General features: G+C 35.7%; 1 protein-coding gene across 1 annotated transcript in view; it reads right to left on the bottom strand.

Moving 5' to 3' along the window:
* Positions 1-1,232: 1,232 nt before the first annotated feature.
* Hnrnpll (heterogeneous nuclear ribonucleoprotein L like) overlaps positions 1,233-25,179 on the bottom strand; it is a gene marked incomplete at its 5' end in the record, with an annotated part of 40,323 nt that continues 16,376 nt past the window's right edge. Inside the window, 11 exons of the mRNA XM_010604981.3 lie at positions 1,233-1,927; positions 2,948-3,046; positions 3,134-3,191; positions 3,756-3,957; positions 5,087-5,208; positions 8,514-8,731; positions 12,669-12,740; positions 17,624-17,696; positions 17,778-17,874; positions 19,599-19,684; positions 22,025-22,262. Of these exons, the coding sequence (XP_010603283.1) occupies positions 1,872-1,927; positions 2,948-3,046; positions 3,134-3,191; positions 3,756-3,957; positions 5,087-5,208; positions 8,514-8,731; positions 12,669-12,740; positions 17,624-17,696; positions 17,778-17,874; positions 19,599-19,684; positions 22,025-22,262 (1,321 nt within the window). The remainder of the gene's footprint in view (positions 1,928-2,947; positions 3,047-3,133; positions 3,192-3,755; positions 3,958-5,086; positions 5,209-8,513; positions 8,732-12,668; positions 12,741-17,623; positions 17,697-17,777; positions 17,875-19,598; positions 19,685-22,024; positions 22,263-25,179) is intronic.

The raw sequence follows: 25,179 nt of genomic DNA on the forward strand, positions 1-25,179 counted from the left end.
AAAAAAAAAAAAAAAAAAAAAAAAAAAAAAAAAAATTCAATAAGGGCTGGGGATTTAGCTCAGTGATTCTGCTGCCTGCTTCGGAAGTCAAAAAATCAATGGCAAATAAATATTAATGTGCATTTAGTTTCCATCTAAACTTTCCATTCAACAACTCTTAAAATTCTTTTATTATTTTTTAAATTTTTTAAATAAAAAAATACATTTTTAAAATCACGGCTCATTTCTAAAAGGCTTAAGGATTTTTTACTTTAACATTAGAAATAAATCATTTACATAGGCCTAAATTGAACTTTTACCTGGAACTTAGTTTAAAAGTCTCAAGATCTGCTACTGACAATTATAAACTTAGTTATTCTAGATAGATGAAATTTATTCTTCCTTCATTTATTCATTCAGGGGGTGACTAGTTTTTTAAGACTCACTATGTAGTCCAGGCTGGCCTCTAATTCACTCACAGTGATTCTCTCCTGCCTGGGATTACATGTGTGAACCACCATGCCTATCTTCCCTTCTTTCAAAAATAAAAACAAAATGGGTACATTAGGTTTCTATTATTAAAAAGTAGGCCGGGTATGGTGGTGCACACCTGTAATCCCCACTCTCAGAAGACTGGCAGGACTGCTGAGAGTTTGAGGCCAGCCCAAACTACATGGTGAGACCCTGTCTCAAAAAAACGAAACAGATGGGCCAGGGATTTAGTTCAGTTATTCCACTGCCTACCTCACACACACAAGGACCAGCGTTTGATCCCCAGCATCAAAACAAAACACAACAGCTGAAAACTTACGCATGCCAACACAGTCTCTTAATATTAACTAGTCCTTAAACCTTTTTTGCCAAAATATAAAACTATCTAAAATAAGAAAAAAAAAAAAAAAAAAAGAGAAACATCCAATGAGAGAACGTTTAATAAATGGTATTGAGACAAAGAGGTATCTGTTTCAATAAAAAATAAAATTAGATCCTTAAATATTGCACCATATAGAAAAATATATATTATTATGATGAAAAGTAAAAAATAAAAATGCAAATACCCAAACATCTACATATAACTTTAGGGGGCTCATAGGCTCTCTAAAACCAATCCACAGATCCCAGATTATTACACAGAAAATTGTTAATTATAACTTCTATCAAAACTACAATGCCAAAAAAACCCTCCATGCCAAATACTTGATATATTTTCAAGATGAAATCACACACAACAAATGAAAATGAACACATTAGGTCATTGTTATAACTTTATAAAACCTCCAAACTGGAACTAGAAACAAAAGCATGTCAATACAATTGGACAATGACTTAAAAAAAATACACCAGTTTAAATAAGTTTGAGTGCATGCTATACAAGTGTATCCATGTCTGTTAACTTTTCCAAAATATAAAATCAGCTAAATCTGTAGTACTTAAGTCAACATGTGCAATGTTATTCAATTTCATTAAATAAATACAAGCTATGTTTAATGAGTAACTGCAACATACTTAAACATCTAAACATATAAGAATTCTATTTAAATGTAATACTTTCACCTGCATTAATTTTCATACACATGGAAAAATACTTGCAGATAATAATTAGCATTAAGAATGTAAATATATTTTTACTGTGGAAGAAAAATTATAGTCGTAAGTTTAGAAATCATATATTTGCATAATCTACAACAAAGCTGTAGAGTCTACATTATGATATTCTGAAAATGAAAACAGTACTTAAGTTTACAATAAATTTATTCAAGGCAAAATATGTTTATTACAGAACAAGATCTTAAAGTAAGCAAGGCAACATTAGATGAACTATTTTAGATTATTTTTTAATGAACTGTGGCTTTAAAACCGTAATAAAGATGGACATAAATTCTAACATGCTTTTATAAATGGGAGGATGTAGAAAAGCAAAGCTTCAAAGTGTAGGGGTTGGAACCATCTGTAAAAAAAAATTTTTAGAAATAAAAGTTAATAGTTCACTTTATCAAACTTTCCCCTAGAATTAACAATAAATTCTTTCATCTTCTTACAGTATCAGAGTCAGGAATATACGAAAACTTGTTAAGGGGAAGATAACTATGCTTTGATTTTACTGGACAGCAAGCTCCAAAAAGGGCAGTACCTTTTGTTCACTACTAGATTCCTATTCTTTTGGGTTGGGGCGGTGTTTGAGACAGGGTCTTACCATGTAGTTGAGACTGACCTAGAACTCACTATGTAGCCCAGGCTGGTCTCAAACTCACAGCAATCCTCCTGCCTCAGCCTCCTGAAGCTTTAACTTTTTATATTGTTTCTTTACACACTATCTTTTCTAACTATATACATGTACTGCTGCTTTCCTTTGAAATGATCAACAGATATGGAAGTTAGCCCAAATGATCCCTTCTCTCCTGATATTCACAAAACTATACCATGTTCTGCATGACCAAAAGAATACAATGTTAAGTGATGGTAGGCTGCTTCCAAAATTAAATTATAAAAGCACTTGGATCACTCATTCTGAGGGAAAGCTAGCTACTATGAAATGGCCAATGTGGCTTCATTGGGCCTGTTGACAATCACATGAGTGAGCTTCCAAGCAGATTTTCAGCCCCACTCACACTGAGTCATTCAATTTTAAATGCAAATTCATCAGACAACTATGCAGCTGAACTGCACCCAGATTACTGACCCTCAGGAACAGTGAAATAGTAAATGTTTGTTGTTTTAAACCGCTAAATGTTAGGACAAGTTGTTATATAGCTATAGGTAACTAATACAGGGATTACTTAGGTGTGGGATTCTATGACCTTTTTTTCCTGTACTTCTCTAAAAACAAACAAAAAAGCTGCAGAGGAGACTTAGCTCAGTGGGAGAGACAGAGGGATAGAGACACAGAGAAATCCTGCTAAGCATTTAAAAAAATCACTGGCAAAGTTTCTGAAGGTTAATTCCTACACGAAAAAAGCATTTTACTTACTTGGGACTCTGATCTGGTAGTGATTAAGTGCAGTAAGAGCTTCCACTGCATCAGTTTTGCATTCCCATTCTAATAGCCCAGAAAGGGTTTTGGCGGAAGCTAAAACAAAACAAAGACACAGAAATCCAGTTATTTGCTTGTCATCAATTTTGTCTAAAAAAGTTTAGAAAAGGGAATGTTACTTACGTTTCGCATCAAACACTTTATATTTGATGAATGTGAGAACTTCATGGTCATTACACAACTGCCAAAAAAAGGTGAAACTTAATACAAAATATTGCCAAAATAGTATTACCACTTTTTGGGGGTAGAAAGTAAGTTCTAGGGCCAGGGATTTAGCTCAGTGGTTCTGCTGCCTGCTCTTTGGCAAGCACAAGGTCCCAAATTCAATGCCCGGTATCACACACACACATAAAGCAGTATGTAAGCCTCAAGTGTAATATGAATGAATGAAATCAATTTTTTTTTTTTTGAGACAAGGTCTCACTACGTAGGTGAGACTGACCTGGAACTCACTATGTAGCCCAGGCTGGTCTCAAACACCTAGCGATCCTCCTGCCTCAGCCTCCCGAGTGCTGGGATTACAGGTGTGTACCACCACACCCAGCTAAATCAAATATATTTTTAGGTTAATATGCCATTCTATGAGAAAAATATTTTAAAATAGTGAAATCCTACAAAGTAACTTTTTGCTATTAATATCAAAATCAGAACAAGAAAGCCTTTTTAAAAATGAGGCTAAGATATTATACAAATCTTAAAACAGGACATGTCAACATTCTACACACATTTGTATTTTAGTGCCTACCTTTGTGAAGGTCTCTTCGGTAACACACAATGGAACATTATAATAATGCAGCACACATGAAGGTGGTTGGATTATATTCTTAGATGCTTGGCCAGCACTTGTAAAGCGATTATTTTTGCTCATGGCAAAATCTTTGTAGCTACTTGTACCATCTTCCAGCTCAAATATCTGACTTGGAACAACTGAATGTTGTTTAGACACACTGAAGATGGGAAAAGAAAAACACATATCAACAGGTAGTCAGTCTCAAAACGCTTCCATGAATCTTAACAAGAGGTACATGTGGCTATTTAAATACAGTAAAAGTCATCCCTTGGTATCCACAGGGATTGGTTCCAGGACCTTATACTCAAACCCAAGGATGCTCATCTCTTATATAAAATGGTGTAGTACTTAGATATATGCTATTTATATCCTCCGATATATATTAAACCATCTCTAGATTATTTATAATACTTACAATTTATACAATTACAATCTATACAATTTCAGTATAAATGGAATATTTTTTCCTAAATATTTTTTATCTGTGGTTGGTTGAATCCATATGCACAGAATCTACAGACACAGAAGGCCAACTGTATTCAGTTTGGCTTAAAAATCAATCCTTTATTGTTTAAGAATTAGAAAGAAAATTTATTAAATATATTCTCATACTGAAAACAACATAAGCCAGGCACGGTGGCACAAATCTATAATCCCAGCACTTGGAAGGCTGAAGCAGGAGGATTGAAGCAAGTTCAAAGATAGCCTGGGTTACACAGTGTGTTCAAGGCCAGCCTGAACCACAGAGAGACTTGAACCTTTAATGTAAAAAATGTGCGTATTTTAACATGCTGTTTCATGAGCCTAAAACTTAACTAGGTATGGCTAAATAAAATATAAATTACATAACCCTAAAACTTTTCTAAAATGACAATACTACTGCCTGATAGTTTTGTATGTGCTATTACTATAAAGTATTCCAAAGTCAAAGTCAATGTTTCTAATAAAAAAGACCAAGCCGGGCGTGGTGGTGCATGCCTATAATCCCAGGACTGGGGAGGCTGAGGCAGGAGGATCACTGTGAGTTCAAAATCAGCCTGGGCTACATAGCAAGTTCCAGGTCAGTCTCAACTACATAGTGAGACCCTGTCTCAAAAAAAAAAAAAAAAAAAAAAAAAAAACCAACAACAACAAAAAACCCACAGCAAAACAAAAAAAATGTATCACTTAAAATAAGTAATCACCGGGCCGGGGATTTAGCTCAGCGGTTCAGTGGTCTGCCTTGCAAGCACAAGGACCCGAGTTCAATCCCCAGAACCAAAAAAAAAAAAAAGATAAGTAATTACCAAACATTAAGTCTTTTCCCAAACAACTTGACATTATTAAGGTGTGTAACGGCTCTTTCTACAGCATACTCATCACCCATTTCTACCAGTGCTGTGCCAGGAATGGTCTTCATAAATTTTACCTGCAAATAAAAAAATACCCAAAAAAGTGATCATTTAATTACTTTTTACAATAATAGAAATTTTATAAGTATGAGTAGTTAAAGTCAAATACAAAATATCACTTAGAATCTTAAATGTATTCTGCTGTGTTTGAGACATATTACTCAGCAAAATCCAATGATGTTAAAGAATATAATTCTATAGATGTGGAGATTTTAAAAAATAAAATGGAGTACTACTCAGCCATAAAGAGACATTTATAGCTAAACAGATGCCATACTCTTTTTTTTTTTTTTTTTGAGATAGGGTCTCTCTATGCAGTTCAGACGCGCACCACCATGACCAAGTAAAAAAAATGTTTTAAAAAGTAAATAATGAAACTATGCAGAGGTCTGTTAAGGCAATAAATAAAGATGCTATATAATAAATAATACAAGCCAGGTATGGTGATGCATGCCTGTAATCCCAGCACTGGAGAGGCTGAGGCAGGAGGATGGCTACAAATTCAAGGCCAGCCTCAACCACACAGTTCAAGGTCAGCCTGAACTGCATAGCAGACCCTATATATCAAAAACAAAAAACAAAAAATAGCCTTGAGACAACATAGTAAGCCTAATATAGAGCAATTTTCAAATGAAGCAGTAATTCATAGCTTTTTGTGACATCTTAGGCAGAGATTATATTTATCCTCTTATATTATTTCAATTTTAGCATGGAATAAAGTGTGATAAATCATTCAGTATAGGGCCTAAGTAACAAAGTCCCTAAGTAACTACTATTAAGTACCACTAGCATAGAGAACACTTTGAACACACTTTGTTCTTACCTGTCAACCTAAAGGGAATTCTGAGGACATATTTACAAGACAAATTCAAAGTTGTATTTATTTTTTATTTTTTTGTTTTTTTGAGACAGGGTTTCACCATGTAGTTCAGATTGACCTGGAACTCACTATGTAGTCCAGGCTGGTCTTGAACTCACAGCGATCCTCCTGCCTCAGCCTCCCCAGTGCTGGGATTACAGGCGTGTGCCACCATGCCCGGCCAACATGGTATTTATTTTCATCACTTCAGTTACTAATTTAAACAGCTATCTTAGCATTTTTACACTATATTGATATTTGAACAAAACTTAAGTCGTAGCAGGACTTTTCAGCTTTATTTGAAATCATTTGTTTTCTTGTGATCAGTTCTTATTCCTTGATTTAATCTAGTAACACCTTATAAATTGAAAAGTAACTATGTTATTTGTGGGTTTTTTTTTTTTTTTTTTTTTTTGGTACCAGGGTTCAAACTTGGGTCCTTGTGCTTGGGAGGCAGGCGACAGAGCCACTGAGCTAAATCCCCGGCCCTGTACTTTTTACATTGCTAAATCTCCCTCCCAAAATTAGGAAAAATTACCTTTGTATACATCTTTAAAGGATTACAACGATTTAATTTTATTAGAAAAAGTTTTTGAAGGCCAGTGATTTAGCTCAGTGGTTCCACTGCCAGCTTCTCAAGAGCAAGGACTTGCGAGTTTGATCCCCAGTACCAAAGGGGAAAAAAAAAAGTTATTTGGGTTTCTAAATCATGAGACAATTTGTAACACAAAAAGACAGAGATCTACTACAGATGTACTGTAGCCAGGAATTATGGGACACACCTATGATTCCAGCACCTGGGGGGCTAAGGCTGGATTGCTGAAGTCTGTGCTCACAGTGAGTTCAAAGACAACCTGAACTACATATCAAGACTCTGTCTTGAAAAAAGAAAAAAAAAAGATGCACTGTATATTGAACTGCCTGAGCTTGGTTTGCCTATATATGTAAAATGCACAAACGAAGTAATACTATGTAATGCAAGTTAAAATATACACGGAGGGCTGGGGATTTAGCTCAGTGGTTCCACCGACTGCCTCAAAAGTGCAAGGACCTGAGCTCTATCCCCATACCAAAACCAAAACAAAAACACATGGAAAGCCTGGTTTAGTTATCAAAATGCAGTTCCCTCGCTTTAAACTCCCATGCTTAAGATAAATAATCTGCAAGAAAAAAATCTGATCTACTTTCACCAAAGTTGCTAAGTCTACCCTATGTTTTATTAACCACTTACATAAGTAGAAATATTCCACTAGGGATATAGCTCAGTGGCACCATACCTGCCTGGAAAGCCACAGGTCCTGAGTTTGATCCCCGGAAAAAGAAAGAAAAAAAAAAAAAAAAAAAAAAAAAAAAAAAAGAATGAGGCCCTAAGAAATATCCCATGTCATCCCTCAGATCAGATGTGGAGATTTCTTTCTTCTTTTAGTACAATTAGAGAAAATTCATATTTCTGAATCCAGAAAAGCTGCTTCCAGAAACTTTAAAATTTAACAGGCCAAGACCTAAGAGCACCAACTTTTCAAGCAATGCTCTCCCATATACACGTGACTCAATGCTTATTATTTTATCATTGTAGAAAAAAATTAAAACCACTTAAAATGGGAAAATAGCATTTTTATGGGATTTAAATGTTCTGTCAGTTTCAAATATAAATGCTAAACTAAAACAAAAGCATTGCTCTTCAGAAGATACTCATTTCATAGCATTTAGGAGGCAAGTGTAGAGTTCTCCAAAAATTTAACATTTTTGGCCAAGCTCCACTGAAGTAACTGCTCTTAACATACCTCATGTCACAGCCTAGCAACAGAATACACTGCAGAGTATCAGCTGTTTACCCTTGTTATCGCCAAGAACTGTGATTTACTGTAGCTTCCCAATATTACAGGAAGAGTACTTTAGTGCTTCTGCCTAGCATCAGTAAAGATTAAAATTCAAAATCTAATGTACAATTTCTACTGAATGTGTATCACTTTCACATCATCTTAAAGCTGAAAAATAGTAAGTCAAGCCCCATAACTTGAGGAATGTCTATATAGGCTGTATGCCTTTTACTTGATTAAACTATTGTTTTGGACTTTTACAGTAGTTATTTCAAAAATATTTTAGTGCCAACAACCTATACTAATCATTTAGCAAAAAGTAAGAAAAGTCTGAAGTGCATATACAATGGATTTCTAGTTTATGAGGGCCACTACTAAAAGAACTTGGCTATTTCTGATACAAGGAAAAGTCTTTTTTTTTTTGGAGACAAGAGTCTCTCTTTGTAGCACAAGCTGGCCTTGAACTCATTACGTAGCCCAGGTCGGCCTCAAACCCACAGCGATTCTCCCGCCTCAGCCTCCTAAGTGCTGGGATTACACAAGTGAGCCACTATGCCCAGCTTTTAAAATATGTTGTCTGAAGCCTTTTCAGAACTACCACTAGATAATCTAGCAAAAGAAACTAATATACAAGAAAGCTCACCTTTTCAATATTTCCATATAAGCAAAACAGGTTGAAGACTCTTGAACAATTCATTTTTAGTTGATGTAATCCACTAACCATTACAACTGAACCAGAGGGATTTCCTCCATGCATGTAAGATGAGGAAGCCTGTGGCAGTGGATATGCAACAAGCTCAGGTGTATCTCGAGAGCCCATTCTGTAACGACTTGGTAAAGGTAATAGTGGACCATGGGATCCTATAAAAATGACCCAAATAAAACATACACACAGTTACATTCATAAATACTTAAAAAATGGCACTTCACCATACAAAAAATAGTTCTTTTTCGGTGTTAAGGATAGAACCCATGCCAGCCAAGTGTTCCACCACTGAGCTATACCCCTATAACCATATCCGCCCCCCCACAGTAAATGTAAAAAACAAAAACAAAAAACAACTTTTAATGTTACCAAATTTGATGTATATACAAAAAAAAATACAACCCTTCAAGTACGACTATTTAAACATTAACTGTAGAAAACTAACAAAATCTGTATTTGTTTTGACAAGATTTAATATTCTGATTTTTTTTTTTGGTACTGGGGACTGAACTTGGGTCCTTGTGCTTGCAAGGCAGATGGTGGAACCACTGAGCTAAATCCCAGGCCCCCTCATATTCTGATCTTGACTTGCATACAGGCTAAAGTTGTATACTTTTCTTAAATGGTAACTTAAAAAAACATATGTAAGATTAGGGTATGGGGTCAGGTGCACCCACCATAAAACTCTGGGCTGTATATAAATTATAATGTAATTATACTGTATATAAATGATACCTCAAACTTTAAAAAAAAAAATTGCCCGTATCTTTTGGAAGAACAATAAACAGTGAGACCTAGGAAGCTATCTCTATACAGATATAACAAAAAGAACATCTTTAGTTCCACAAAAAGGTCCTTCCTTGAATATATTTTACTGTAACATACTTTCAGGTTAGTATTTTATTCTAATTTAGGAAACTAAAACTTTGGTTTAGTGTCTCAACTACACAGACTCAAACTTTTAGTTTATGTAATGGTTTGCAGCGTTTTTTGTTTTTTGTTTTTTTAACATCATCAAGGACTCAGCAGGGAATAATGCCTGAATATCTAAAATTGTCCAAAAAAAAAAAAAAAACCAAACTTACATCTCTTTAGAGATCTCTTACATTTCTTAAATTTACACTTCATCAAGAATTAACCTGCTAACATTAAGTATCATTCTAAACAACTTTATCTAGTTTACCAAACTAAAAGTGGGCAAAGAGCACATTTATACCAACAAGAAGAGAAGCAGAAAAACTCAGAAGCAGCAACTAAGAAGGATTCCTTGTAGCTCAGAAGAAACATAAACCCTTTACATCTCAGGTGTGCCTAAGTTAGTGATTATAGCATAGACTGGGGTGTATACAAAAGTCCTCCTAATGTACAAAAACAAACAATCCAAAACCCAAGTTCCTTCATTTCTCAAAAAGAAAATATAATGCCGTTGACTTCATTTTTACATTAAGTCTAAGGGACACCTGTCACCCACCGACTTAAATTCTGGTGTCTAAGAGACAGCTGTCACCTACCCGACTTTCTTAAATTTTGGTGTTCACACATGCTATTAAAAGATTATGGTGAATTCTAATTGTTAATATTCTAAATACCACTGGTATTTATAATTACACAGAAACACTAAACTGCATAGAAACATCATGGTGTGAATTTCTGCAACTTTAAGGAGAAATGCTGATCAATATACAGATTACACTGTTCATGGTTTTTAACTGCCCTTTTTACAATGATTGGTCTTTGTTAGATGAGGCAGGCGGCAGACCCACTGAGCTAAACCCCTAGCCCTATGATGATTGGTACTTTACCCAAACAATATAGTTCATAGTGAGTGAATCCTTAGTAACTATACATATTCGGGTCTCTACTTTATACTAAAGTTCAAATAGCAATTGTGTTTATTAGCCCTACTGCAGAAGCACATGCTGACATTACATTGACTCTATGCCACTACCATCTGCCTGTACAGTAACAATATTTCATTATAATCTATTTCTTTTTCATAGGATATGGAAAGTCCTGCAGTAAAGGAACAGTAGGAAATTTTCATTCTCTGCTTAGGTTGGCTAGGGTCTAAAAGCAGTAAGATCCACTCACAATCCTAGATAACAACCATAATCAGTGCATGAGAATAAATAACGTTTGTAATTATGATGTTCAGCCACCAGAATTACGTTATCTCCAGTATTTGTTACCTATATTATTCAAGGTAAGAAAGATGAGACATCTTTTTCCTACTTTCTCATCTTGCTTCTCTTCTCTTCTCCACCTCTTTTTATTCACGCACTCTCTCTCATAACCCATCACATCTCTATGAAAACAGAACAGAGTAACCTCAAAGTTCATTATCTTAACGGACATAGCTCAGAATGGACGCCTGTCATAACCCCAACGCAACTACTCCCTCTCAGCAGGACTCTGCAGAACCTCAATGATGCCCATTTAGTAACTGTCACTCTGAAGAATTTTGCACTTTTTCTTTAAGTTTACATTTTAAAGATTTATTCCTACACACAATAAACTGGCACATGTAACTATCAAAGAATTTCACAATAACTTTTTAAAAATAAAAAGTTCTTGGGGCTGGGGATTTAGCTTACTAAATTTAGCTGGGGTTCCGCCGCCTACCTTGCAAGCACAAGGACCCAAATTTGGCAAATAATAGTAATAGTAGTAGTAGTAGTAATAGTAATACAAATAGTAATAACATTTTTGCAAGGCATGTAATAATGCACTTTGCTTGTACAATTTTTTGGTTATAAAGCAATACACCTGAAAACCAGTTTCAATACCACTGCAGCAGAGTTCCTTGGCCTTCACTTATTCTTTCAGTTTGTCTATTCCCCTTTGGTAAGACATTTAACCAGTTTGAAGCCCTTAACTGATCACCACTGACATATTAAACTCCACAAGTATACTACAAACTAGTAATTAACAATTTTTAAAACAACACTCTATTATCAAGTACAAGAGATTCCCCAAAAGTGTTTCTTTACAAGACCAAAACTAACCATACAACTACATTTAATATTTATTGTTATAGAAACAACTAAGAAAAATGATCAAGAAACACACTCACTAAAACTGTGATAGGACTCTTTCTGATGATTTAAAAAACCTTTGTCATACAGATTACTAGAAATCCTTAAATAAAACACATATACAAGAAATAAATCTCAAAAAGATAATAAAAAAAAAACCCTCTGGAGTCCAGACAAAAGGACACTAAGTAGGTAAGCTAAAACAGCTAAGAACAGTCCTAAAAAGCAATTTGACAATGTTCAAGATAAAAGGCAATATCAGAGGCTTTTCTGATGATAAATTCCAAGAGTACAATACAGCAATCTCTATTTCTTACCATGTCTAATAGTACTATATTTCAACTTTAAAGCATAGGAGATCAAATGGCTTTTAAAAACTAAAACTACTTAAAGTAAATTTACAGCCAGTTAAGTCTTATCAACAGCAATTCCCAACATTACTTAGAATAGTCTGAAGCCTAACTTATTTTCTAGGTAAGATCTAATTCTACGTTTCAGGTTAATTTATCATCACAGCAAATAACAAATGCTGAGAAATTTAAAAAGGTAATTAAATGCAAACAAATTTAACCAAAGCCAAGATACTAACTATAACACCAAAAGAAAAGTTTAAACAAGAAGCATGATTCCTTTTTGGCAGATATTCCACTTTTTCTGCTTTTATTACTCAGAATTCCTCTCTGCTTATAATTGCAAGATGAAAATAAACTTACTGAGCTATAATGCCCCTTTCTTTATAATCCTTACAGTGCAGAACCCACTATAAATCAAAACAAACCAAATATAATGTCAAAAAGGTTTTCGATCCCCAAGCAATAGCTCTCAATTTATCTCAAGAATTATTTGGTATATCAATATCCTTTTTAAAGGATATCCTATGCTTTTAAAGGATTTTGGGCAACTTCTTGGGAACACATTAGAAGGGACTACTCCCCATGTAAACCACATCAAGTAAGCAGGAAGAATATGGAGGCAAGAAACGAGCCATTCTTCATCAGAAATGCAAAAATTCTAACAATTCATCTATACTACCTTCCTTCTGCCTTGACAAACTTACCATAGCCATCATGTCTAAACGAAGAAGGGTGTTCTCCCAAAATGGCTTGTCTCTGGCGACCCTTTCCTCTATCTGACACAAAAGTAGAAACATGGTTTTAACAATTTTGACCCAAGCACTTAACAGAGTTCTCACATGGGAAACACCATTCAAAGCATCCATTATACTTCATAAAAGAAATATGGCTCCTGGTTAACTTTAAACATCCATTCACATCCAATTTAAATACAAACACCAAAAGTTTAAGAAAATAATTCTACCTAACAAATTCCACTTAACTTGAAAATAACTTTTTGGCAAATGCCAAATACAATCACATGTTCAAATTTAAGGGAAGAGATAACTTTGCAAGAAGTGAATGTACACAATGCTAGAGTTTTGACACTGTACAGAAGTTGTTAACCAATACATGTCTTTAAAACAAGCTTTAAATTCAGTACTTTTGAAAGACAGTACCTGAATCATACTATTAGCTTCAACAGCAACACATTTTCAAAGTGGGCTTCTTTCAAGAAGTTTCAGCATAAGCCAACAACAACCTGTATTACATGGTTTCACAATCAGTAAACACAGAGTATTTTTAATGGATATATACATATTTACAATCACCTGACTTGAGAGCTGAAAATTTGAACATCACTGGCTCATATCATATCATATATGGGCCATCATCTATAGACCTTAACATCAGGCAGAATATGAGAAACTCCCAAAGTTTAAATATGCCAAGATAAAGCTAACCAAGGGGGCTACATTATTGGATGAGAATACTACAATACTCTAAAGGATAACTTTTATTCTAGTTATATTTTCAGGAAAGGCGTGCCAATTTTCCCAAATCTGATTTGAGAAATCAATTAAAAAATTATTTGCAATTTCCAAAACAGAACTTATATTGATCAATAAAATTTCAAAAATCACAGTACAATACTTTTAGAGTTTCCTGATTAAATTACAATGCCCAATAAGACTTTTTGTATATGTAACTTAAAGCTCTGGTCATTCTGATCTTTTAAAATTCAGAAGGAGGCTTTCTATATAACCTTAGTCACCTAAACAAATAGCATTTTATGGGAGATGAGAAATACTTTTTTCACTTCAGTCTAGAGAAACACAATTGTAATTACCTACTCCAAGTATCAGCCTTCAAAGGGACTAAGGAGGTCATCTACTTCAACTTTTATTCAATATGAAAACTCTATCATCCCTATTAACTGGGACCATCTAGTCTCTGCTTACCCAATAAATGATAACAAACAAGTACTTGCTACCTTCTCTTATAAGTTTTTCAAATATCTTAAATTATAAGAAAATCAATTTTGGTATTACATAGAAATTAATCTTCTAACCATATTCTAAAGCCCATCTGGAGCCTTACAGACTCAGTCATAACTAAAACCTCTTTCATATGCTTGAAAAGCTATTGTGACCCTTCCCCCTATATTCCCAAAGCCATTGCTTCTCCAGTGTAAATACTCATAGTTCCTTTTTATTAATTACATGTCTTCCAGTATCTCTCTCATCATTTAAGTCTCACTGTTCTTGAATCAATCCAGTCTGCCAATCTGTTACTATTCCTCTGTGTTTAAGAATATGCCACCAAACACTAAATACAATTCCTTATCTGTTACACAATCTTAAAACCAAAACCACCATAATATCTTCAAGGCTTAACTGCCTTGATATATGCACTGATCAGTGTGCTAAAGGAAAGAGAACTAGATTGGGAATCAAAAGATTCCAACTGAACTACTAATTTGCTACACAGTCACAGAAACTCAATCTTCATTCACATAATGAAAGAATGAAGAGTAGATGACTTCCAAGGTATCTTTCAGCTATACATTATCATTCTTAGTCATTATTTGAAACATTCACTACCTAATATGAAGTAACAAACAGAAATGCACAGAGAAGACAAGCACTGAATAAATCAGTCTATAAATAGTGTTTTGTAAGCTCTCATGAATCAACTGAATGAAATCTACTGAAAGCTGTGGGTATTCTTCCCCAAAAGATGCACATACATTCAAGTTTTGCTTCACACTTCTGGAGGGATCCCTTCAGGTTCAGGCTAAGGATTCTTTTCACTAACACATTAACAGGGGTGAAAAGAACTCTCTAAAATATTTTTTAAATAAAGTTTTTTTTTGGTAGAAAAAGACATGAAGGCTTCTATTTGGGCCAAACACAGAAGGTCTCAAAATCATCTGTACTAAAATCAATACAGAAACAAAAGCACAGGACTAGGGGAGGGTAGCTCAGCAGCACATCTGCCTGGCAAGCATGAGATCCTGAGTTCGATCCCCAGTTCCAAAAAAACAAAAGCATAAACTGCTATAGTCTTGTCAGAATATAATTACCTGTCTGTAACAAATTAGAAAACAAGAAATTTTTCCTTTGAAAGCATCAAGGGCCGGGGAGATTTAGTTCAGTGGTTCCGGCGCCTGCCTCACAAGCACAAGGACCTGAGTTCGATCCCCAGTATTAAAAAAATAAAAATAAAAATAACAAAATAACAAAATAAAATTGTTTTACTTCCTTTCATTATATTTCACTAATTATCTACCTCACACATTTCTAAATAAATATCTGACTAGAAAGCAAGTGCAAAACTAATATAATCTGGCTTTGTGTGAGCCTCTGATCTTTTAAAAGAATATATACGAACATGGTTTAAATCTGAATCTTTTTTTTTTTTTTTTTGGTACCGGGGATTGAACTCAGGACCTTGCACTCATGAGGCAGGCGGCGAAACCACTGAGCTAAATCCCCAGACCTAAATCTAAACCTTTTAAAAGACATTTTAAAAAATGCCACTCTATTTCAAATAAGTAAATAAACCAACACTGAGTGTGCAGTAACTAGTGAATGTAAGTTGACAGAAGTGAGAGATTTCTCATCAACCACTTAGGCTGTTGTTCTGAGTGCTAAGGCTTTGTTTTCCAATACTGAATTCAACTACACCACATGTAGGTTAAACAGATACCATTTAGTAGTGAAAAATTTGGGGGCTAGTCCAAATTGCATACAAACAAATTACAACCCCATAAACACATAAACCAAGATGATTTCCCAGAAATTGAAAGTTAAATCATCATCCCATCCAAAAGCCTTAAATATTTGCACATGCAAAAGATAATCATTGTCCTTTTTTTTTAATCTTTTGCTGGAGTACATGCACTATAAAGTACCCAACGACCAAGGTATTTCAGATGTCAAACAATTTTTTTCTAGTTGCCTTGTTTTTTTTTTGTTTTTGAGACAGGGTCTCACTATGTAGTTCAGGTTATCCTTGAACTCACTAGGTAACCCAGGCTGGCTTTGAACTTGCAGCAATCCTCCTGCCTCAGCCTCCCAAGTGCTGGGATCACAGGTATGTGCCACCACACCCGGCTCTAGTTGACTTTTACAACTGCATTCATCTTAAGTTTTCCCAATATGTGGTTCAAACACTGATATTGTAGTTGAGATGTAACCAATACTGCAGCCCCCTTGTTTTTACAAGATCCATGTTTTAATTTGTAAATTCCAGAATTGCCACCAACAGTTGAACAACTTTATCAAATCTATGCTCATGAAATTTAGATTTTGTAGGCTATATGTGACACTGTATCTCAAATGAAATGCTCTTAATTTTCAAATTTATCAAATTAAAAATTTTTTCTTCTTTTTTTTCTTGAGGTACTGGGAATCGAACTCAGGACCTTGCACTTGCCAGGCAGGCAAAGCGCCACTGAGCTACACCCCCAGCCCAAGTTTCAATATATTCTAACTTGAAAAGACATGTTACCTTCACCTGTACTTGAAATATCAAAATTTCTAGTTATACAAATTAACATAAATGATAACCTTAAGTCATTACAAAAAGTGATTACTTTATAAATGGCCACTTTACAAAAATCAAATCACACACAGAAAAACACCTTTTACATATAAAACACCTTATTGTTTTGTTAGAATTTTGTTCCATGTCCATAATAGAGAAAAACAAAAACAAAAACAAAAGTAAATGGAAGTGCAGCATATATGCATCTTTTTTTGGTACTGGGGATCAAACACAGGGCCTTGTGCATGATAAACACATGCTCTACCACTGAGCTATACCCCCAGCCCAAATATGTCCTTTTCTGATCCATATATCTTTTAATATGTAGTGGCTGAGCATTATATCAATTCCCAAGACCTATAGTTAAACTGACTCTGGTTATCTGCCATTAACAATTTGAATCTAAGCTGCAAACAGTTACAGTAATGGGTATTACGATTTACAACATTGAAAATAAAGTCTAGTTTCCGTTAGTGAAAAGTCTTAAATTCTACAACTGAAACCTTAAGGGAAATCAGACCAATGTACACATCCAACTTGAATAAATGGGCACAGTCTATCATGGTGTTCATCCCATGCAAGTCTGAAGTACTGTTAAGTGTCCTCCTTTAAAAACTTGGGGTGATGGTGCATGCAGTATGCAGTCAGGTGAATTGCAAGTCTGAGTTTTTCAGAGGGCTTTTTGCTGATGCCGATGTTGTGCATGATGAAGTGTAGAGTCAGCCTGCTGGAGTCCTCTATCCTTCTTAATGCCTCGTCCAGCTTGGGGGGAAAAGTCCTTTCCATAGAGAAGCAGTGTGCAAGTTTGCAGTTTTGTAAGGAATATTCTGAATCAGTTTCCTCTCCTCCAAAGAGAGAGAGCTGCTTGGAGAAATGCAAGTCCTTGAACTGCGGGCGTGCCTGTAATGTATGGGCTCCTTGTTGAACTAAATTTAAGTAGCTCAGTACATACCAGTAGGGGGCACTAATGTTCAAGGTTATTTTCCAGCATTACATGGCCTTTTCCAAAAAGAGCTTTCACCAAGGTTTTCGTTTAACTAGCTCATCTCAGAAAAAAGGCATCTTAACACCATGTAAAAATCTGTCAGCAGGTAAGGTACATTTCTAAAATGTATAAAATACCTACCTCGTCTTCCCAAATATGGTTTAGTGTAGTCCCAACTGTCATTGTCATTCCTAATAACATTTAGACGTGTTGGCTGTTAAGATTGAAAATAAAGTAAGTTCACATCATTTACTCAAAGCATAAATATTTCTTTAAGTGTGAAAAAAATGCTTACCCTTGCATATTCAATTTTTAGTGTGCAACATCCAGCATATATATCTGCTCCATTAAGTGCTGCCTTAGCTTTCTGGGCACAAAGGACTGATTCAAACATAAACTTTATTAAGGAAAACTGTTTTATGGTACCTAATATTTAATCATTTTTCACTCACAAAGAAAAGGACTAAAAATAATTGGAATAACTATTTTACTTTGGAAATGTCTGCCAAAAAAGTTTTAGATAAATTTTGGTATAAGATTTTCAAGCCCAAGAGTGCCAAAGAAAACAATACAATCAAATTACATTAATCCTAACTCATCAGAAGTACAGTATTTTATAAACTGGGGAATAAAAAGAATAGAGAATGGTCCTATTTCCTGACAAAGGACAATCTGCAACCTTCAAACAGGAAATATTTTACTCTTAAAAGTAGGGTTCTTAAGAACAGGGGAAAAAATAACCAAGATATATCATGTAAAGGTGTAAGATCCCAATGATGAATGTAACTGTATTATATACCTAAAATGTACCAATAAAGGAAAAAAAAGCAGGAAGAACATTACAAAAAGCCAAAATAATACACTTGATTATTATATATTTCTGAGAAGGTAAGATTTTACAATCATTTAACTAGCTTAATTTTATTTTGTAAAAATTACCTAGGTCTGTATTTCTTTAAAAAAATCAACGAAATATATAAAATTAAAAAATCAAAAGTAAGCCAGGTGTGGTGGCACACGCCTGTGATCCCAGCACTCAGGAGGCTGAGGCAGGAGGACTGCTGTGAGTTCGAGACCAGCCTGGGCTACATAGTGAGTTGCAGGTCAGTCTCAACTACACAGTGAGACCGTGTCTCAAACCGCCCCCCCAAAAAAAATCCAAAGTAGAAATGCTTTCCTAGAAGCAAAAGTTTTCTATACATCCCTATTTTTTTCTATGCATGCCCATGCACATATAGGTTGGGGTCTTTAAAAATTTAAAAATGAGCTTGGGACTGGGAATGCAGCTAGGTGACAGACTGCTTGTCTGGCATGTGTGAGGTCCTGGGTTTAATCTTTCACACTGAAAACAATATAGTATTATATATACTATTTTATAACTTGCTCTAGTCACTAATGAATTAATCAAAAACACAGAAAAGATCTTATATAAATTATGACCACTTAAAAGGTTCAAGAAAGAAGGGTAAGAAAAATTCCAGTAATTAAAAGTTTTACTACTTCCAAATTATATTAAGAGGAGAGCAGGAGAAGAAGCTCATTTGGGATAAACTTCAGAAAGGTAGAAACATCCATATTATCTAACAGTATTTTTCACAATGTAAGATGAAGTACTGGACTGTTTTATGGTAGCAAGTTATTCTTACCAAAACAGTCAAATGTTCTATGAATATTACACTTCTCATTTTTATAATCTAAGCCAAATAGATTCTTTGGTTGATTTTGTTTGTTTGTTTGTTTTTGAGACAGGGTCTTACTATGTAGTTGAGACTGACCAGGAACTCACTATGTAGTCCAGGCTGGTCTGGGACTCAAGTGATCCTTCTGCCTCAGCCTCCCAAGTGCTGGGATTACAGGCGTGTGCCACCACGCCTGGCCAAAGCCAAATAGATTCTTATGGAAGGAAAAAGTAAATGCCACTTATCTAGAAATGCTTAATTAGAAAAAAGTTCCATATGACTTATACAACATTCATACACATTAATTAAAAATGTACAGGGCTTGAGATTTAGCTCAATGGTTCCACTGCCTGCCTTGCAAGTGCAACAAGTGCAAGGACCTGAATTCGATCCCTGGTACCAAAAAAAAAAAATTTTTTTAAGCAAATAAAGGATATTCAACCATTGCTTGTATCCCATTTCTCTTGAATATAACAATGCGTTGCACTTTTCCAACAGGGTTACACACAGTATATAACACATCCTATAAAGGTAAAAGACAAGATATTTTTCACATTTTATATTTAAAAAAACATTAAAAGTATGCTCCATTTTATCAAAAAACCAACAACTTTCATTTTTATTAATTACTAGTTAAACATAAAAAATTTTTTTTGCAGTACTAGGACCAAACTCAGGGCATCATATATGCTACAGAAGCACTTACCACTGAGTATATCCCCAAGTTTTTAAACGTTAAGTCTTAAAAATTAGTCCTTAAAACTTTAAACTACTTACTTCCTCACATAATAAACTAACATTGGAGATTCTTCTAAAAAAATGTTTGAGAAGCACTGTTACCTATTTTATCTCCTAAATGGATCCTCTGTATTTCTTAAAAGTGACTAAAACAGCCTCCAGTAACATAGAAGCCAAAACTGTAACCAAGTAATTTTTTCCCCAAATATGACTCTGAAATGTTTAAAATTATAATATTTGAATTATAGTAACAAATACTATGTGAACATCAGAACTCCCGTGCTCATTTTTCCAGGGATAATGATACAAAGACCCACAGATTATTTATACTGTGTTGTGTCACCAAACAGGATGACTGAGCCACTGCGATTCATAATCTAAATACTCACTGAGGAGTAAAGATGATTCAATTTTCAAAAAATTTCTTGAACACCTATAATCACACAACTGTATTATCAGGTACTAAGGATATAACAACAATTAAGTATCTGTACTATACTAGTTGTATTTTTTTCTAAAACATCAAATATTTAAAATATATTAATACTCTTTTTTTGTTGGATTTTTTTTTTCTTTTTGGTAGTATCAGGTATCAAACTCAGGATCCAGAGCTTGTGAGGCAAGCACAGTGCCACTGAACTAAATCCCCGGCCCCAGTACTGTTTTTTATATTAGAAAAATAAACAGATATGACTAATTAAATTTAAAGAGTACCTTATATTTAGCTGTAATCATACGCCCATGTTAGAAATCACACCAACTGAAGCTTTCCTTACTGTGCTGTTCTAGTCATTAAGTAAGAATATCAGGCATCAGCCAGGCATGGTGCATGGCTATAATCGCAGCACTCTGAAGACTGAGGCAGGAGCACTGCTATGACTTCAAGGCTAGCCCGAACTACACAGGGAAACCCTGTTTTGAAAAAACATCAGGTGTCTTTGTCACTAGCTTTATGAAACATGTTGTATTAGGCAGAAAATTAACCTTGTTCAGAATATAAATCTTTTTAAACTGAGACTTTCTGGCTGGGGATTTAGCTCAGTGGTTCCACCATCTGTTTCACAAGCGCAAGTTCCCGAGTTCGATCCCCAGTACCAAAAAATAAATAAATTTCCGGCTTTTTAAAAGGGTAAAGGAGTGGGAAACTTTACATATCCCATTGATCTTGCCACTTTCTGTGGCAGTTCTATAAGATCTCTTTCACGTATTTAGTTGCACTGTCATAGTGCAACTTGATTTTCTGAATGATCCAATTCAAAATGTTTACTTTTGGGCCAGGGATTTAGCTCAGTGGTACCACGCCTGCCTGGCAATTGAAAAGTCCTGAGTCCAATCCCTAGTACAAAAAACAAACAAACAAACAAACAAAAAAAACCAAACAACAACAAAAACAAAACATGTATCTTTCATGGTCATTTTGACTTTGGAAGGGAACCAGAAATTGTACAGTGCTGAATCCTGTCAATCCAGTGTGTAATGCAGATGGGGACACACTACAATTTCTGTTTGTTTGGGTTTTTTTGAGAAAGGGTCTCACTATGCAGTTGAGATTGACCTGGAACTCACTATGTAGCCCACGCTGGTCTCACAGCGATCCTCCTGCCTCAGCTTCCCAAGTGCTGGGATTATAGACATGCACCACCACGCCCGGCTTTATAATGTTTTTATGAGCTTGCCTTTCTGTTGGCTAACACTCCACAGCATTATTCCCCAAATGTGTAATCATACCTTGTAAAGCAACCTCCAAAACTGCTTCACAAAGTGTCAAGAATGATGGGCTAAGTGTTCAAAGCAAGGGGAAGTACTCTGAAGATTAATAGCAATGTGTCTTGCACTATAATAATTTTTTTATTTAAATAGTATTTTTAAAAACATCTTGTGTATGTGCATCTTACTGTAAAACAATTTTCACTAACGGTAAATAATAAAAAATTTAAAGTGACTAATTATGATAATCATACTTCTTTCTCATCTTTCTGGCTTCAACACTATTTTTTCTTGTTCATTAAACTTAATAGTTAAGATTAATTTTAATAATTAAAACTATCCTAAAATATCTAGTTAGGAGGTAAGAAAACTACAGGTTATTCCTTGTAGAAGCAGTTTGTCAAACTAAAATACATACCACTGTAATTGGATAAAGAGGATTCTGAATTGACAGCAAAAGGACTTTGTTGCCTCCTGATGGATCATCGGTGTTCCCTGGACGAGTAATCCTTTTACTTGTAGAATAGTTGAAAAAAGCTTGTTGACCAGCAATGTACACAGGTTCATCTGCAGCAAAGGTCACACATTCTTTGGCACTATCTATGTTTTCAAATTCTACTAGAGCCTGTCGTTTAAATGGCATCATCATCACATAGCTGAAAAGAGAGAAAGGACATTATCAAAATAGCACAAGTTCAATTAACATTATTCTCAAGCAAAAACAACTAATACAATCATGTCAAATCATAATCACAATCATACAAATCCTACTAGCTCCCTTGAATTTCCCAAATTAAGTGCCCACAACAGTAATTAAAAATTCACTAAAGTTTTAAAAAGAGATCCAACAGATAAATAAAAGCAACCACAGATTAGTCGAAGTTCACACAAATACTGTTCCTCCAAAGTACTTTTAAATATGAAAGAAGCCATGAGAAGACATTCACTTGAATATGGTGTCCCAGTTGCCTATGGACAAGAGGGTGAGGTATTTCCTTTTTTTTTTTCGTTTGTTATTCGGACAGGGTCTCACTATGTACGTAGTTCAGGCTGGTTTGAACTCACTATGTAGCCCGGATTGGCCTTGAACTCAATGACTATCCTCCTGCTTTAGCCTCCCAAGAGCTGGGATTACAGGCTCAGACCATCACACCCAGCTTGGTATTACATTTCATAATATAGTCTTTTGAGAGGAATATTCAAAACAAAAAGTGAAGGGAGAAAGAAAGAAATTACAGCACATTGCCTGTATTACTGAAAAAATGTTCTCTATTCACAGAAACAAGAACCTTAAAAATGGTTTAAATACAATCAGCACCCCCCCCTCCAGTGCCAGGGACTGAACTCAGGACCTTGCATTTACAAGGTAGGCGGCCGAACCATTGAGCTAAATCCCCGGCCCTCGACATAGTTTTTGTAACAGCAGAAGGCCACAGAAATCAAATCAGGTCAGATTCTCAGGGACACCACTACTTCCGATTTAGGCACTTGGATTTACCACTTCACTTTAGAGACAACAGGCTGAGTGGGGCTTTAGCTCAGTGGATCCGCCACCTGTCCTGCAATCACAAGGTCCCAGTTTGATCCCTGGTACCAAAAAAAAAAAGGAAAGCAAGGAATATAGGTAAATTAAAAAAAAAAAAAAAAATGAAGTTGGACCCCATTTCATAGGTATGAAAATTCAGAGAACATTAAAAATAAAAAACCCAAAACACAGAACAGTAAAAAAGAACAGACATTTTACAGCCCAGAAAATCACTATTCTTTTTATTGAGTTTATTGGTACAATCTAGGTATACAATAGTTACATTCATCATTGGGATTCTGTACCTTTACATAATAGGTCTTGATTCTCATTTATAATCACTATTATGAGTTTGAGTTATTCCACACTAACTACTTAGCAGAGTGCCTATCATACTATGGGCCCTTAATAAAATTAGGTACTATTATATATATTTTATAAATCTAGCCACATTCATTTTTATAGCCTCAGAATCAAGAAACAGAGCCTGGAATATAGTACATATTCAAGATCTATTGGGCTAAGGCTTGTTAGCCATCTTCAGCCATACCATTCAAAAATAATAATGTAAATACAGAAACAGTAAAGGCCCTGTTGTTTATCAACTCTAAGTGCAAGATATAAACTCCAGGACAGAAAATATGTCTTTTAGAACTGAAGTGAGCGGCCACCGCTCACGTACCGGGAAGGTAGGCCGGGCCCCCATCCACCGCGGGAAGGAGAACCACGCCTGCTCCCGACCCAGCAGCCATCGCTCAAGCACCGGGAAGGTAAGCCGGGCCCGATCCACCGTGGGAAGGAGAACCATGCCTGCTCCCGACCCAGCAGCCATCGCTCAGGCACCGGGAAGGTAGGCCAGGCCCGATCCACCGTGGGAAGGAGAACCACGCCTGCTCCCGACCCAGCAGCCATCACTCAAGCACCGGGAAGGTAGCCGCGCGGGCGCCCCTGAATCCCCATAATCCACCCCCGCCCCGCCGGCACTCTCAGACCTCCTGACTGTGGAAGTCTTTGGACCCACTCTGCAAAGACAGAGGTGGTCATCAAGGGTATTTTTCTGAGTTCCCAACTTTGAACATCTTTAAAGAAAGGGCGTGGGAAACCTGTAATAGAACGTTGCAGAGTTCAACCATTCAGAAGGATGGGGAACTCAATCTGGGCCTTGCAGCCCGAGGTCAGTCAGCATCATGGGGTTCAGCAATCAGCTAACTGAGATCAGGGGTCTTGCATCCTCGCTCTGTCTGAGCCATTAAATGGTAAATATACTATATTGAAAAGTTTGTTCACTGCAGACATGTTCTGGACTGCTTCTTGATTTCAAATGAATTCAAATGATTTAAGGGTGATAGACTAGTGACTACCACAGGTGGTCGGTGTCCAAGTTGTGCTTGATCTTAATGTGTTGCTGATTGTATCAGTTGGGGTAAAGCATTGCCGTTGATTTGATGAGCTTGTGTCTCTGATGTTATGAAGATGAGAATGTCCGTGGGTCGTTAGAGACACAGAAGCTAGGGTGCAACTATATCAGGAAGATTTGGGTGATAATCCAGAGATTAAACCAAGGACAGTCCAACAACAAAAATTAAAATGAGAAAACACTTAAGCAAGACTCAAGGACAGACTTCCAGTTCACCAATGGCAAACAGTAGGGCAAATGAGGATGAAAAGGCCAATAGTGAACCACCAGGACACCCTGAACTCAAAGCACAGGAAGTAACAAAACAGATCAATCAGGCGCTAGAAAAATTCAAAACAGAAATAATTTCCCAGATAACCATAGAGATAGTGAGCAAAATGGAAGTCGTGATTCGAGACTCTAGAGCAGAAACTGACAAAAAAATAGATGAGCTCAGGACCATGATAGAAGCCATGAAGGCCCAGCATAAGAAAGAAATGGAAAAAATAAACGCCCAACATAGGAAAGAAAGGGAACCCATAAAACAGATTCAAACAGGTATCCAGATTAAACACTCTATTGAAAGTGTACGCAACAGAATAAAAGAATACGAAGATAGGCTCTCAGATATAGAAGATAAGAGCAGTCAGTG

Source organism: Fukomys damarensis, unplaced genomic scaffold, assembly GCF_012274545.1.
Source record: "Fukomys damarensis isolate Sample0158 unplaced genomic scaffold, DMR_v1.0_HiC HiC_scaffold_2, whole genome shotgun sequence".
NCBI lineage: Eukaryota > Metazoa > Chordata > Mammalia > Rodentia > Bathyergidae > Fukomys > Fukomys damarensis.